Source organism: Poeciliopsis prolifica, unplaced genomic scaffold, assembly GCF_027474105.1.
Source record: "Poeciliopsis prolifica strain line A6 unplaced genomic scaffold, Auburn_PproV2 SCAFFOLD078, whole genome shotgun sequence".
Taxonomy (NCBI): Eukaryota; Metazoa; Chordata; class Actinopteri; order Cyprinodontiformes; family Poeciliidae; genus Poeciliopsis; species Poeciliopsis prolifica.
Window position 1 is genome coordinate 769491 of NW_026562453.1, and position 13031 is coordinate 782521.

The 13031-nt window shown below is 39.1% G+C and overlaps 1 protein-coding gene across 1 annotated transcript; it reads left to right on the top strand.

The window, feature by feature from the left end:
• Window positions 1-2738: 2738 nt before the first annotated feature.
• On the top strand, window positions 2739-6632 carry emx2 (empty spiracles homeobox 2). The gene is made up of 3 exons (XM_055021649.1): window positions 2739-3458; window positions 4376-4560; window positions 5557-6632. Exons 1-3 carry the CDS (start codon window positions 3068-3070, stop codon window positions 5722-5724), a joined length of 744 nt encoding a protein of 247 aa, XP_054877624.1. The 5' UTR covers window positions 2739-3067; the 3' UTR covers window positions 5725-6632.
• The last annotated feature ends 6399 nt before the right edge of the window (window positions 6633-13031 follow it).

Consider the following 13031-nt stretch of genomic DNA (forward strand, 5'->3'; position numbering starts at 1 on the left):
TCTGCCAATGGGTTTCACATCTTGATTTGCATGTTTCAGAAAATTCAGATGGTTTCTTGATATCCAGCGTTTCTGTCCTGCTTCAGCCGCTGGACGCATGTTAACAGAACGACTTTACGTAATAAAAATGTTTGCTCACCGCCTCTGTCTTATTGTCTTACTTTGCAAAATAGACATCTTAATAATTTAACTTCTAAAAATTTTGTTTTGATTGCAACTCAGATTTTAAAAACATGAAAGTCAAATTTATCACAACAGACATAATAAAGTATAAGTTGATTTTTTTTCTGAATACATTTCAAATGTCATCAGTTGGACATAAGAATATAAACCGCATTTTTAAAAATGTTTCAAAAAAGAATATTCAAAAATATACTTAACAAATATTAAAATAATTTTTATACGAACCTGAAAATGCACTGCATTTGATAAAATGTATATTTTAAATACACTCAAGATATATTTTTGTTGATTTTGTTTTTTAAGCAGTAGAACTTTTTTAAAACGTTCCAGGTATTTCCAAATAATGTACTTTCACTGGTCCAGTTACTGTTTAAACTGGAAAAAAGACTTAAAACTCAAAGATCTAGTTCTATTCACTCCTTTATTTAAGCTAAAAGAATAAGACAATTTAATTTTAAGATATTTTATTCCAAAGGGAAAAGCAGTGTAACTCAAATCCAATATCTTTCAGAGTCGTGGATGACGATGTGGGAAGGAAAGTTTTCCAGTAGCAGTCAGTCTTCCATTGAATCTGAAGAGGCTTCTGACTGAAAACTTCCTCTTTGACCATTTCATAGCACGCTAACGCCTCAATATCTGGGCAGCATAGATATTTAAAAACCAGAATTTTTTTTACTTTTGGAGCTAAAAAAATTCCTTGTTTGAGTTTATTAGTGGAAATTTACTCAATTTTTCTCATCGACAGTGAATCTAATGCACGTCGTAGTTGACCATAAAATAATGGGAAATATTTTTAGAAAGATAAATACATTTCTCCGTTATTAAATTGAGCAATAGATGCACATGTTTCCTCCAATATTCTTACAAAGCCACAACAGCAACTAAATCAGCAACTTCTTGCTCCGGATGCAGGTTTGTTTTGGATTTTGTGCCGCTGTTCCCTCGGCGACCACTAGAGGTCAGTAAACCCTCGCAGAAAACACCGGAACCCGCCGGACCACGTGCGCCACGGCGCAGCGCTTCGGTTCCTGCTGCTCGTGTTCAGCAGTCAAGCAGCAGCGCGTAAAAGTTTGGAGGAAATAACAAGCAAGCAGGCCGGGGTCATGACCTGGTGACCCACCGGAGGGTGGAAAAAATATAACAGGTTAATGTTATTTATTAGGAGTCAAAATATGAACCATGCAGAAAAAACAACGAAGTTGATCAATTGCAAAACATTAAATTTATTTTGCAATTGAATATATATATTTATACACACACACACACACACACACACATATATATATATATATATATATATATATATATATATATATATATATATATATATATATATATATATATATATATATATATATTATATATATATATATATATATATAGTAGGAAAAGACAAAAGAGCTCAACTACTCCCAGACTAATCTATGGACGCGCTTGGTTTTTTTCAAATATATATATTTTTCTTTTAAAATGTAAACATGAAAAAACACAGAGACCAAGAACAACAACACAATCACATCGGAGACGCAATTTGCTTAACATGGATATATAAATATGAAGTTTATATATTAAGAGATTTGCATGCATATATATATATATATATATATATATATATATATATATATATATATATATATATATATATATATATATATAATATATATATATATATATATATATATATATATATAAGTTTCAGTGGATGTGCTGCAGTGAAGCTTTTGCTTTTAATTTTAATGTCATAATTTTTTTTCCCACGAAACAAAATAATTCACAGAACATTTCTATAGTAATATATTAGCATGAATATATTTATGCGACACTATGTAATAATAATAATAATAATAATAATAATAATAATAATAATAATAATAATAATAATTGCATGATTTCCAGCTCCTCCGTTTCCCTGCAGGCCTGCATGATGCGTGGCCGTGGACCCGCGTGTCAACTGACCCACGCACAGGTTGGCTGCTCCAAACACCAGAGCGTGTTTTTGTCTTAATTCTGACACGCAGAAACGTTTTAGCGTGTAAAAATGTCGAACACTTAAAGAAAACCGTGAACGCAGCTCGGACTCGTTCAAAACTTTTACTGGTTGTTCTGTTAAAAACCAAAATAAGTGCAAGGAAAAATAAAAGTTTTTCTTTTTTAAATACCCGATGTGAAACCAAAAGAAATAAGTATAATAAGCGGAGTTATATGTTCACACGGGTCGTTAATTGGAGCGAGCTGTTGTGGTTAATTAAAAATAATTATTGGCCGAGCAGTGAGAGCGCTGCACGCGCTCTCCCTCCTAAAATCAGTTTCTGTGAGTCATTTATGATTCTTCCATGCAAACAAGCTGCAAACCTGCAGCTCTCCATGGTTCGGATGAATGAGTTAAATGTCCCGCAGATATGTGTGCGCGCGCGCGAATGAGAGAGAGTGCGCGCGCGTGTGCGGGGGGCCTCCTCTCTGGACGAATCCGTTCCGTGTTGCGCGCTCGAGTCCGCCTCTCCGCGCCCCTGCTTCCCCGTTGACGCACTTTTTAAGCGTCTTCCCCGTCTCCACCTCAAGGCGAGCAGCAGCGGCGGCGGCGGCAGCAGCGACCAATCACCATGCCATTACAGCCTGCAGAGGAAGCTGTTTATGGGGCTGCAGCGCTAATTAGGCTCATGAACTAACAAATCTGCTTGCACCAACCCGGCCGGGGAAAAAAACCAGCGCATCCATGGATTAGTCTGGGAGTAGCTGAGCTCTTTTTCTTTTTTCCTACAAGCTTCCCAACTTATTTCGCAGCGAAGAAAACTTTCCCCCCTTTTCTTTGGGTGTGGAGGATTATTTTAAGCAGCGGCGCCTTCGACAACTTCGACCTAAACTGGGGAATCTGGACTATCAGACAATGTTTCAACCCACACCCAAGAGGTGTTTCACGATAGAATCGTTAGTGGCGAAGGATAATCCGGTACCGGCGTCCCGCTCAGAGGAGCCCATCAGGCCGGCGGCTCTCAGCTATGCAAACTCCGGCCAGATGAACCCGTTCCTGAACGGTTTCCACTCCGGCGGCAGGGGCGTCTACTCGAACCCGGACTTGGTGTTTGCAGAGGCGGTCTCTCACCCGCCGAACTCCGCCGTCCCGGTGCACCCGGTGGCCCCGCCGCACGCGCTGGCCGCTCACCCGCTCTCCTCGTCGCACAGTCCGCATCCGCTTTTCGCCAGCCAGCAGCGGGACCCGTCCACCTTCTACCCCTGGTTATTACACAGATATAGGTACCTGGGCCACAGGTTTCAGGGTAAGTTCTCCTCATGGCGCAGCTTTTACGCGTGACGCGCTCTGACCGGCCGCATTTGGGGCTGACTTTTCTTAAAACTTCCGAGTTTGTTCATAAAAACATGAGAAATTCTGGAAAATCGGTCAAACAAAAAACGCGTTCGAGGCTCAAGTAAAACCTGAGTTTCCACATAGACTGGTGTGTAAAAATATGAGAAATAGATTGAATAAAAATATAATGTTCACTTACAATTATCTAAAGAATAAAAATGTATTAAAACTGAAATAAGGCTTATTTCGGTTTTAATGAAACTAGAGCTAAATAACAACAGATTGTAGCCTGCAGTGTTTAGTTTATTCAAAACTTAAAAAATAAATGTTAAAAATAAACTCTTATATATATATATATATATATATATTATATATATATATATATATATATATATATATATATAATATATATATATATATATATATATATATATATATATATATCAGAATTAATACATATTAATTAAAAATAATTTAGGTTTTTGTTCGTGATGTTTGACTCAGATGGCGTTTTTGTTTTTATTTGTTCGTTTATATTTATTTTATTTGTTCAGCTGCTCATGAACTGTAATATAATGTATAATGTAAAATTATTTTTATTGTACATTATATTTGCGGCTAAAACACATGTAATAAATTCGCTGTAGAAAATTTCGATTTTGTTTCTCATTGTTCAAATCAATAAGACCATAATTATATCCTTGCATAAGGACAAACAAACGTTTTAAACACACATTTCAGTTGAATTATATGCTTTTATTCTCCAAATAATAAACTATTATCCAACACTTCCAGTGTTTCTCTGCGGATGACTCTTTTGGCCTTTTGTTCACGTAAACATGTGAATTGAGTCATTTTCAAAAATCCTCGTTTTCTGCTCGTTTTCAGGCAACGAAACGAGTCCAGAGAGCTTCCTTTTGCACAACGCGCTGGCCAGAAAGCCCAAAAGAATCCGCACCGCTTTTTCCCCGTCGCAGCTGCTGCGGCTCGAACACGCGTTCGAGAAGAACCATTATGTGGTGGGAGCGGAGCGGAAGCAGCTCGCCCACAGCCTTAGCCTCACAGAAACTCAGGTAAGAAGCAAAAACTCCTCCAGGTTCAGCAGTTTTAGTTTTTATTATTACTGTTATTGTTTGTGAATGACAGAAATAATCTGCTTTTATTCCGTTTTGTTTGTATTTTTGCGCATAATGCTGCTGCTTAATGTCACGTTTATTTATTCATGTCTCACCTGATTCCTGATGGGAATCACATGTGACGTTCAGATATTTCCATCGTGCGTCACGGTGTTTTTATTGTTTTTCCTTTTATTGTTATTATTATTATTATTATTATTAGGACTCCATGTTCATCTAAAGATGGCTGTTGACATTTGCAGAACAATAATTCCCAGCGATCAGCGCGCAAAGTGTTTCTGCAGCCGGGCTCCTGCATGCGGCGGTGGGCGGAGGGTGGGGGCTTTCTGCCGGTCATTGTTTTGGCCCCAACCTCATTTCAGAAGGGCTTGGATTACTTTGTTTTGGGGAGGTGGAGGGGCGATGGGTGAGAGAATGTTGCCTTTCAAAATGGAGGGCAAATTAAGCAGTTAACCATTTTATGGGACAGTGGACACAAAGAGCGAGGCGCCGCGGTGTTGGAGCCGCAGTTTGAGCCCGTCAGGCCGCCGTCTTTTGTCCGCTGGAGCCGAGGGGAGAAATGAACCGTCACCTCCTTCAATTAGCCCCTCTGAAGGTTTATTAAACGCACCTCAGCGGCCATTTAGGAGTTTCAAAGCAAAGCAGCAGATAATTAATCGATTTAGACGTCGGTATTGATTATTGACAAATCCATTTAGAGTGTGTTGACATCAGATTGACGTTTTTGCCGATAATAAAAATGTAACTAGTTTCATCATGCATGGTGTATTTATATTTATATTTTGCTCTTTGTTATAATTTGGTAATTTAATCTCTTTGACATTTAAGCGCATTTTTTCTTCTCTCCTTTTTACGCACCGACCAATCGCAGGTTTGTCTGCTGATACTGATCCGGCTCGTTCTCTGTCTCCCTCTTTGTCCCTCTGCTCGCAGGTAAAAGTCTGGTTTCAGAACCGAAGGACGAAGTTCAAGCGGCAGAAGTTGGAGGAGGAGGGCTCGGAGTCGCAGCAGAAGAAGAAAGGCTCGCATCACATAAACCGCTGGAGGCTGGCGACCAAACAGGCGAGTCCGGAGGAGATCGATGTCACTTCGGACGATTAAAACAAGACAGAAAAGAAAAATCCAAAACGGGACTGACTTTCTCAGAATAGTCTGAATGAAGGAGGATCAGGATACAGGATGCGGGGCAGAGACTGATGGAGGAGAACCGGAGGCCGAGGCTGGTCCTGCTGCACGGAGCGGCTCTGTCGGTCCAACCGGACCGGGAAGCTGCGCCTCGGTCCGCCTACCCGAACCACCCCGCTCCACCACTACAAGCCCGCACACCTCCACCTAATTTTACATTTTTCTCCAATTCTTATTGGACGTTTGCACTTCAGAAGATTTTTTTTCCACCCAAGAAACCAAAACACCAAACTACTTTTTTTTTCTTTTTTCTTTGTAAAACTTGAAATGCATGGTTTAATATTTTCCCCCGTAATTCTTTTAATTTGACTAAAGAGGGAAAAAGAAGAAAATCCAACTTGTTTTTCATTTTCGTGCTCCTTCCTTTCTCCAGTGTGCAGTCAGTCTTTCCTTGATGATTCTCGTGTAAAAGTGATTGTGAACACATATGAAGTAGCGGTGTTTTGATTTTTTTAAAGCAGAAGAAAACATTTTTGAATTATTTTTGTTTCTAAAAGGTGAATCTTAGCGCAGCAGTGAAATATATCAGGACGCTCCTTCAACCCAAAGCTTTACCAGAACCAGAACCAGAACCGAGTCGCTCTGCAGCCTCCTGTCAGGACTCAGTGAAGGACTAGAAAAAAAAACAGAAAAAACAAACAAACTTCAGGCACTGAACGATTCCATGTACAGAAATGCTAAAAAGTTCCTGTTTCTGTTCAAACCCCCTTTTACAGAATGTAAATATTTTTGTGTTTGTGTTAAGTTTGCTACAATTTTAACACAAAGTATACTTCCAAGAAGTATGTAATTGTCAATATTTTGTCAATAAAGTTTTATCAGTATGTCGCGCGCAGTACAATTGGATGACTTTTAATTAAAACCGCGCAGCCGCAGTAAACGAGGCTTCTGATGAGGAAATCGGGAAAAAATGCGCAATAATTTGGCGCAGCGAGAGTTTCTTTTTCTCTCTCTCTCTCTTTTCCATTTTGGAAGCGGGATGCTGCAGCGCGTCTTCAGACTGACTGCGCTGGTTTTATTTTTCGGGGGGCGGCTGCAGAGTCTGCTGCGCTGCAGCTACAAAGAGGCCCCCTGTGCAAGGCTTTTGTGGAAGTGCAAATCAGTTTGGGCAATTATCATGCGGGTAATATGAGGGGGGAAAGGGGATGCATTGCCCAGTGGTCCACTTTAATCTCTTAATCCACGGATCCGAAGAGGAGGGGGAGTTAGAGTGGGGGTGGGGTGGGGGGGGGTCGCTTGGACATAATTTAGTACAATCTGACTACCCCTCACGACGCGATAAGGGAAGGTTGCAACGCGCCGCAAAATGGGATCTTTGTCTGAAAAAGTCTTCAGCCTGGGAAGGAACTGTTCATTAAAATCAAACAGAAACACAAAAATATGAAAAAATAAATTCAGCAAGGATTGTTAGACTTTTCCTGACTTTCCAGAAAAACCTGCAGCTTTATGTTAAATTGCTTTATGAAGAGAAACGAGCGTTTTAGACATGAATGAGAATTCTTAATAATCGACCAACAGATTATAACAGCAATAAAACCTAGAAAGAGAGAGAGAGAGAGAGAAAGAGAGAGAGAGAGAGAGAGAGAGAGAGAGAGAGAGAGAGAGAGAGAGAGAGAGAACACCATTAGCTTTAGAGAGAGAAAAAACTAAAAGCTTTATTACAAACCCAGCTTTGAAATAGGGGGGATTAGAGGACTGAAAGGGTCCCACAATTGTTAGAAGAAAAGGTTTCATGCTAATGAGGTTAATGCCCTTTGTATCTCCGGACTCCACAACTTCATTACTCCTATCTCGGGCAACACGGAGCGGCTCAGAGCCTCACAATCCACTCGAGCTTTTCCCCACCCTGCCTATAAAGAAGGATTTGATAGCAGTCCTGTTCAAACTAGATAATTATATCTTTTCAAGTTGGAATTAAGATAAAGAAAGTGCAGTGGAGGCGGTGAGCCTTGATCCGCCGCAAACAAATTTGGCGCACAGCTCTCCCCCAAACCCAGGCTTTGTGCGCCTGTTTGGACACAGAGCGGGATCCTCATTAGCGGAATCTGATCACACACGTTTATTCTCACCTGGAGGTTTTTTAATTAGGCGGAAGTTGACTAAAAACAGAGCAAATTTTAGACACATTTTTGTTTTTTAAACCGGAGATGAAATCTTTGTTTTCTATGTGAATACATAAAAACGTTCCCTCTAAAAAAAAAAAAAAAAAAAAAAAAAACAGGCAACTTCTTCGAAACAATAATTCAAAATTTCTAAAACAACTTTTAAAATTTTATATGACATTTTAAATTATTTATAAAAATAAACAGGAAGCCAAATAAACCTAAAATCCACGAAAACAAAAAACAAAACAAACAAAAAGTCATTTTATACGCGACATTTTCAATAATTTAGATGTAAAATAATTAATAAACCGCGTTACGATCATTTAGTGAAAAATTTAGCACAATAATTAGTTTTTCTTATTTATTTGGTTTCAATCTTTAAAAAACATTAATGATGGGGGGAAAAGCAGAAAATAGATTTTTTTTCAGTTTTACTTTCAAAATATAAAAAAACTTTGAAATTCTTATATTAAAAAAACTTATTTTACATTTTCTAAACGTTAAATAACTTTTTAAGAATAAACAGAATGAAACATTATCTAAAATAAGTTTTACTAAAAAACATAAATATATATTTTAAATAAATAATAATAAAATTCAGACATTTGTAAAGACCAAATTGAGACATAAACATCATGCAGTCCATTCAAACCAACCAGAGCCTGCAGAGACACGTCACATCCTCCCACGCGCTCGCGCTGTGGGTTTCGGGGGTCAGTCCCTCGGTGACCCGCCGCCAGCAGATAAACTGCCCATAAAAGCGAATAAAACACCCGAACTGAAGTCTGGACGTTTTGGACCTGCACGGCCCGCTGCATTAAACATTTATCCCGCCACGTGAAATGATTATCCGGCCCAGAAACGAGTAGCCGGGGCCTATCGAGTGACCCCGCTGACCCAAAACCTCTAATCTGCAATTAGTAGGGATAATTACGTCCGCTGACACCGCTAATGTGAATAGTAGCCGAGGGAGGAATATGTGCGGAAGACAGGGTTCCTATCGGAGCGAGAAGTCAATAATTGATCGAGGTGAAATCTCTTTAAGATGGAGAAGTGGCTTTTCAAAGGAACGCCAGTCTGCATGCGCTGCGTGGAGCGGGTTCGTGTTTTATTCCACTGATCCCATCAGTTAGAGGATCCAACTGAAGGGTGGCACCTGCAGGCCGGCCTGTCCCCATCACAAAGCCCAGCAGGTCCAACCTGATCTGTCCTGTTTCACAAATTGCCTCTGAAATGGATCCATGAAAGGAGAGAATCCTCCCACAGCTCCTCTGGCCCTGACAGAAGGTGCAGCGACAAATATACAAGCCTAATGAGCAATTACCGTCCAATCACTCTCCAAATAGCTTACATAATAATGAATTAAACATCGCAGCTTCGGATTCAGTTTCTCTCTGTATTATGAAGGACGCAGGGAGGGGCGCTGGAGGCCGCGCCGCGCTGCGCGATGTGCGCATGATTATGTTCTCCAAACGCAGCAACTTCCACTTTAACATCGGCTGCAGTCAGCAGTTCTGATCAACTCAGCAGTTCTGATCAACTCAGCCTGACAGAAAGTCAACGAGATGCGGGATCAGTTTTATTTCATGTCGGATTTGTCGGCATCCCCTGTTTAAATGCGCGAAGATGAGGCGTTTAGGTGGCCTGCTGCGTTCAATGACCCTGAAATGTTGCGTCATTATTCACAAGGGGGTTAAGAACAATATAGTCACATTTCAATAAGACTTGATCTTTAAGTTTTCAGTTCTGATTTTAAATTTTAACAAGCAGCTTCTGGAACATTTCAGGTTTTCAGGGAGTTGAGGACGAAATTCCTCTTTTTCTTCTTCTTCTTCTCCTCCATTGTTCATGTCAAAGATGTAATTTATAAATGTATCTAAAGACCAAAATCAATCAATTAGTTTATTATCATTTACAACCAGAAAGCCAATAAAAATTACACGATCAAATACAAAAGAAAAGATAAAAGCACATCAGATGAAACTGTAAATTACCCATGATTCTTAGCACACAAACCATCAGTGGAAAAACAGAAATTAACCATAATATGTGGATGGATTTTCATCAATAAGTTTGAGTAGAAATTATTATCATGCAGGTTTTAATTAGTTTAAAATTGAATGAATAAAATTTGCTGAATTTGACCAAATTTTTCTATAAATTAATATTAGAATTAAAATGTCAAAACGTTTCTTCTAACTTTATACCTTTTTATCAGCTTCCAATACAAAACATTTAATATATTTAAAAGGATTTTTCATTAATGTACATTTGCTATTTACAATCTCAGATCAACTAGTTTAATAGTTAAAATGTTTTAAGTGCTGTTTAGTTTTCCTCTGATAATTTGCTATAAATCAATGAATAATGAAATAATTAGTTTTACTGTTTCACATGAAGACGCTGCAGTGTTGCTGGGAACGTCTGCTGTGCTCAGAGTTCGTCTCTTTTTCTGTGTTTTTACTTCACGGCTGCAGGAAATCCCTGTGTGGCGTTTTAATGAGACCACTGCAGGTTTCTGGGTAATTTATGGAGAAACAGACGACCAGGACGGGGCAGCTTTGATTTCCACCAAACCAGGCTCATCATCGGCACCAAGTGCAAAATAAAAACACCAAGCAGGCAGACGTCAGCAGCCCAGCGGCGCTCTGCGTCCTGACAGTCCAGACCAGCTCAATTAAACTCATTCAGTTCTGCTAATTTCACACAACTTTTAAAATGCAGAGGAATTTTTTTAAAAACTACAATTTTATTTCCATCTAAAATGAAAAGAAGCATCTACCTTTTTTTCTACTAATATTAATCTTTGAAGAAGATAAAGAAAATATTTCCAACTTATTAAGACTTTTAGTCTCAAAACAACAGAAAAACTGAATTTGTGATGAAACCTTAACTTTTTTTAAAAATCTCCCACAAAATTAAGTCTTCAACTCTGTTTACGTCTAATTAGGTTTATTAATTTAGCAACAAGGTAATTCAAGATGAAAACCCAACACAATAACCAATTATGAAACAAGCTTTAAACATTACATGTTGTCAGATATACATCGAATATATTGATCAATGCTCCAGTTATTAGAAATCAAACGTAACTTTAAATGTGGGGGTTCAGCCTGGATTCAAAGGAAATCTGTGTTTCGCCTGTTTTGCACTTTTCTGGCGGTTTGCTGGTAGATGTAGTTTATTGTTTTCACGTCACTGCTGTAGTGAAAACACAGCAGGCACATGCGACCCATTTACCTGCTTTTCATGGCAATCTGAACGACCCAGTTTCAATCTCCTCACCTTCAAAAACCCCGATCGTGTCCCGTCCATATGCAGAACTAAATCAAATATGTGTGGGATTATTTTCAGAGCTTTTGCAGACTGAGCAGCCATCATGGTGCAGAATTATTACGAGTCATGATTCTGCACCAGAAGAAGCCTGACGCTGTAAATCTGCATGTAAACAATGACTGAAAATTATAATTATGACCGAATGAAAGACGTCTGTGTCACTGACAACCACAACATGCTGTTGCTATTAGTTGTGTTTTCTCTTTACTAGCTTCCTTCATCTTGTTATGATCTTGTCAGTTGACCTCCATCGCTGAGTAACTTTAAAATCAATCCAAAGATGGCGGCGTCCGTTATTACTCCCATAAACAGATTGCTGTCAGGGCTTCGTTCTTCTTCGGGTGTTTTTGGGTTGGAAACCGTTTTCACATTTAATTAGTAGCATGAATAATATGAAAAAAGGGATTTTAGCAAAAAACTGGGAATTGAGCATCAATATTTGTATTGCGATCGTGGCCCTGTTCTTCAGAGACCCGTTGGTACCGCAACAGCTGAGCCCTTCAGGATCATTTCAAACTGGGCTGGTTCCACAGATTTGTCACCAAAATTAAGGAATTGATGTAAAAATATAACGATTACCAAACATTGAATTTACAAAATATCAAATTTGATGTAACATAGTAAAATATTTACTTACAGTTTGTTTACAATTCACATTTTGTATTTTTTTTGTTTTTTTTTAGCAATGAATCAAATGTTTTTGGTGTCTGGAAAATGAGTCGTTTCAAAAACTTTCCGATTGTTAAGTCACATTTGATGGGCACTGTGGTGTGACCCTGAGTTCCAGCACGTTTGGTCAGCTGGTTTTACCGCTGTGCAATGGCTTCTGGAAACAACAAGCGCTGGGTTGTTGACTTACCAGCCAGAAACCAACCAACAAGAGCACGTGTGCTCTTGTTGGAGGCCCTGCTAATGCTTTTCAAAGATGAACAGTTGCATAATTGTGGATGTGTTTACAGCCATTTTCAGGTGTGGGTGTAAACATTGAGTTTATACAGCAGCTTATTTGGATTTAAAGCAACAAGTGGCAGAACTGAGGAAACTAAAATCTTATCTAAAAATGACTTTGTGCAAAATATGTGATGAACACGTTCTGTATAGCCAATAGAGAACCCAATCTGTTCACGGAGGCATAAAGGGTCACCTTTAAATTTAGAAATAAAACATACTTGTCTAAAGTTTGATGTACCATAGAACAATATTTACTTCTTTTAAAGTTAGAACAACAAACCTCGATGAGCTGAAATTATATCTATATATTAAAAGTGACTGAAATGAGTTTTTACAGTGTTCTAACTGTTTCACAGCCATGCAGACTTTTGGTCTGCAGGTTCAGGAGCTTCACTGCTTACAGACACATATAGTATGTGGCTGAACTGGGCCTGAACTGGACCTGCTCCCTGCACTGACCACACTGTCCAGACAGCTTCAGGTCCTCATTAGCTGCTTTCCTTCTGCAAACATCTCCTCTCACCGCATTAATATTCCTGCCTTGTGTTTATTTTCTTTAATGATACCGGGGCAATTTGGGCTGTAATTTGCTGCAGCCTCATTTGCATATAAGTGTTTCCCCCCCAGTATATTCCAGCTCTGAAGAGAGTAATTGTCCAGGCGAGCCAACCAGCTCCTCCTGTGAAGCTCAAACCTTCAAACATTTCATAGGTTGGATCTGCGACCAGCTTTCCCCCCTCTGCTCTCTAATGTGTAACACATGGCGGACTGTACACCTGATAAAATACCTCAGGGGCTCTGCAGTTTGGAAAATCCTCAATTCGCTCTCTA

Bases quoted from the DNA above. Each gene is read 5' to 3' on its own strand.
- emx2 (XM_055021649.1), top strand. From the start codon at position 3,068: ATGTTTCAACCCACACCCAAGAGGTGTTTCACGATAGAATCGTTAGTG. The intron at 3,459-4,375 runs GTAAGTTCTCCT...GCTCGTTTTCAG, and splicing joins CCTGGGCCACAGGTTTCAGG to GCAACGAAACGAGTCCAGAG. The intron at 4,561-5,556 runs GTAAGAAGCAAA...CTCTGCTCGCAG, and splicing joins TTAGCCTCACAGAAACTCAG to GTAAAAGTCTGGTTTCAGAA.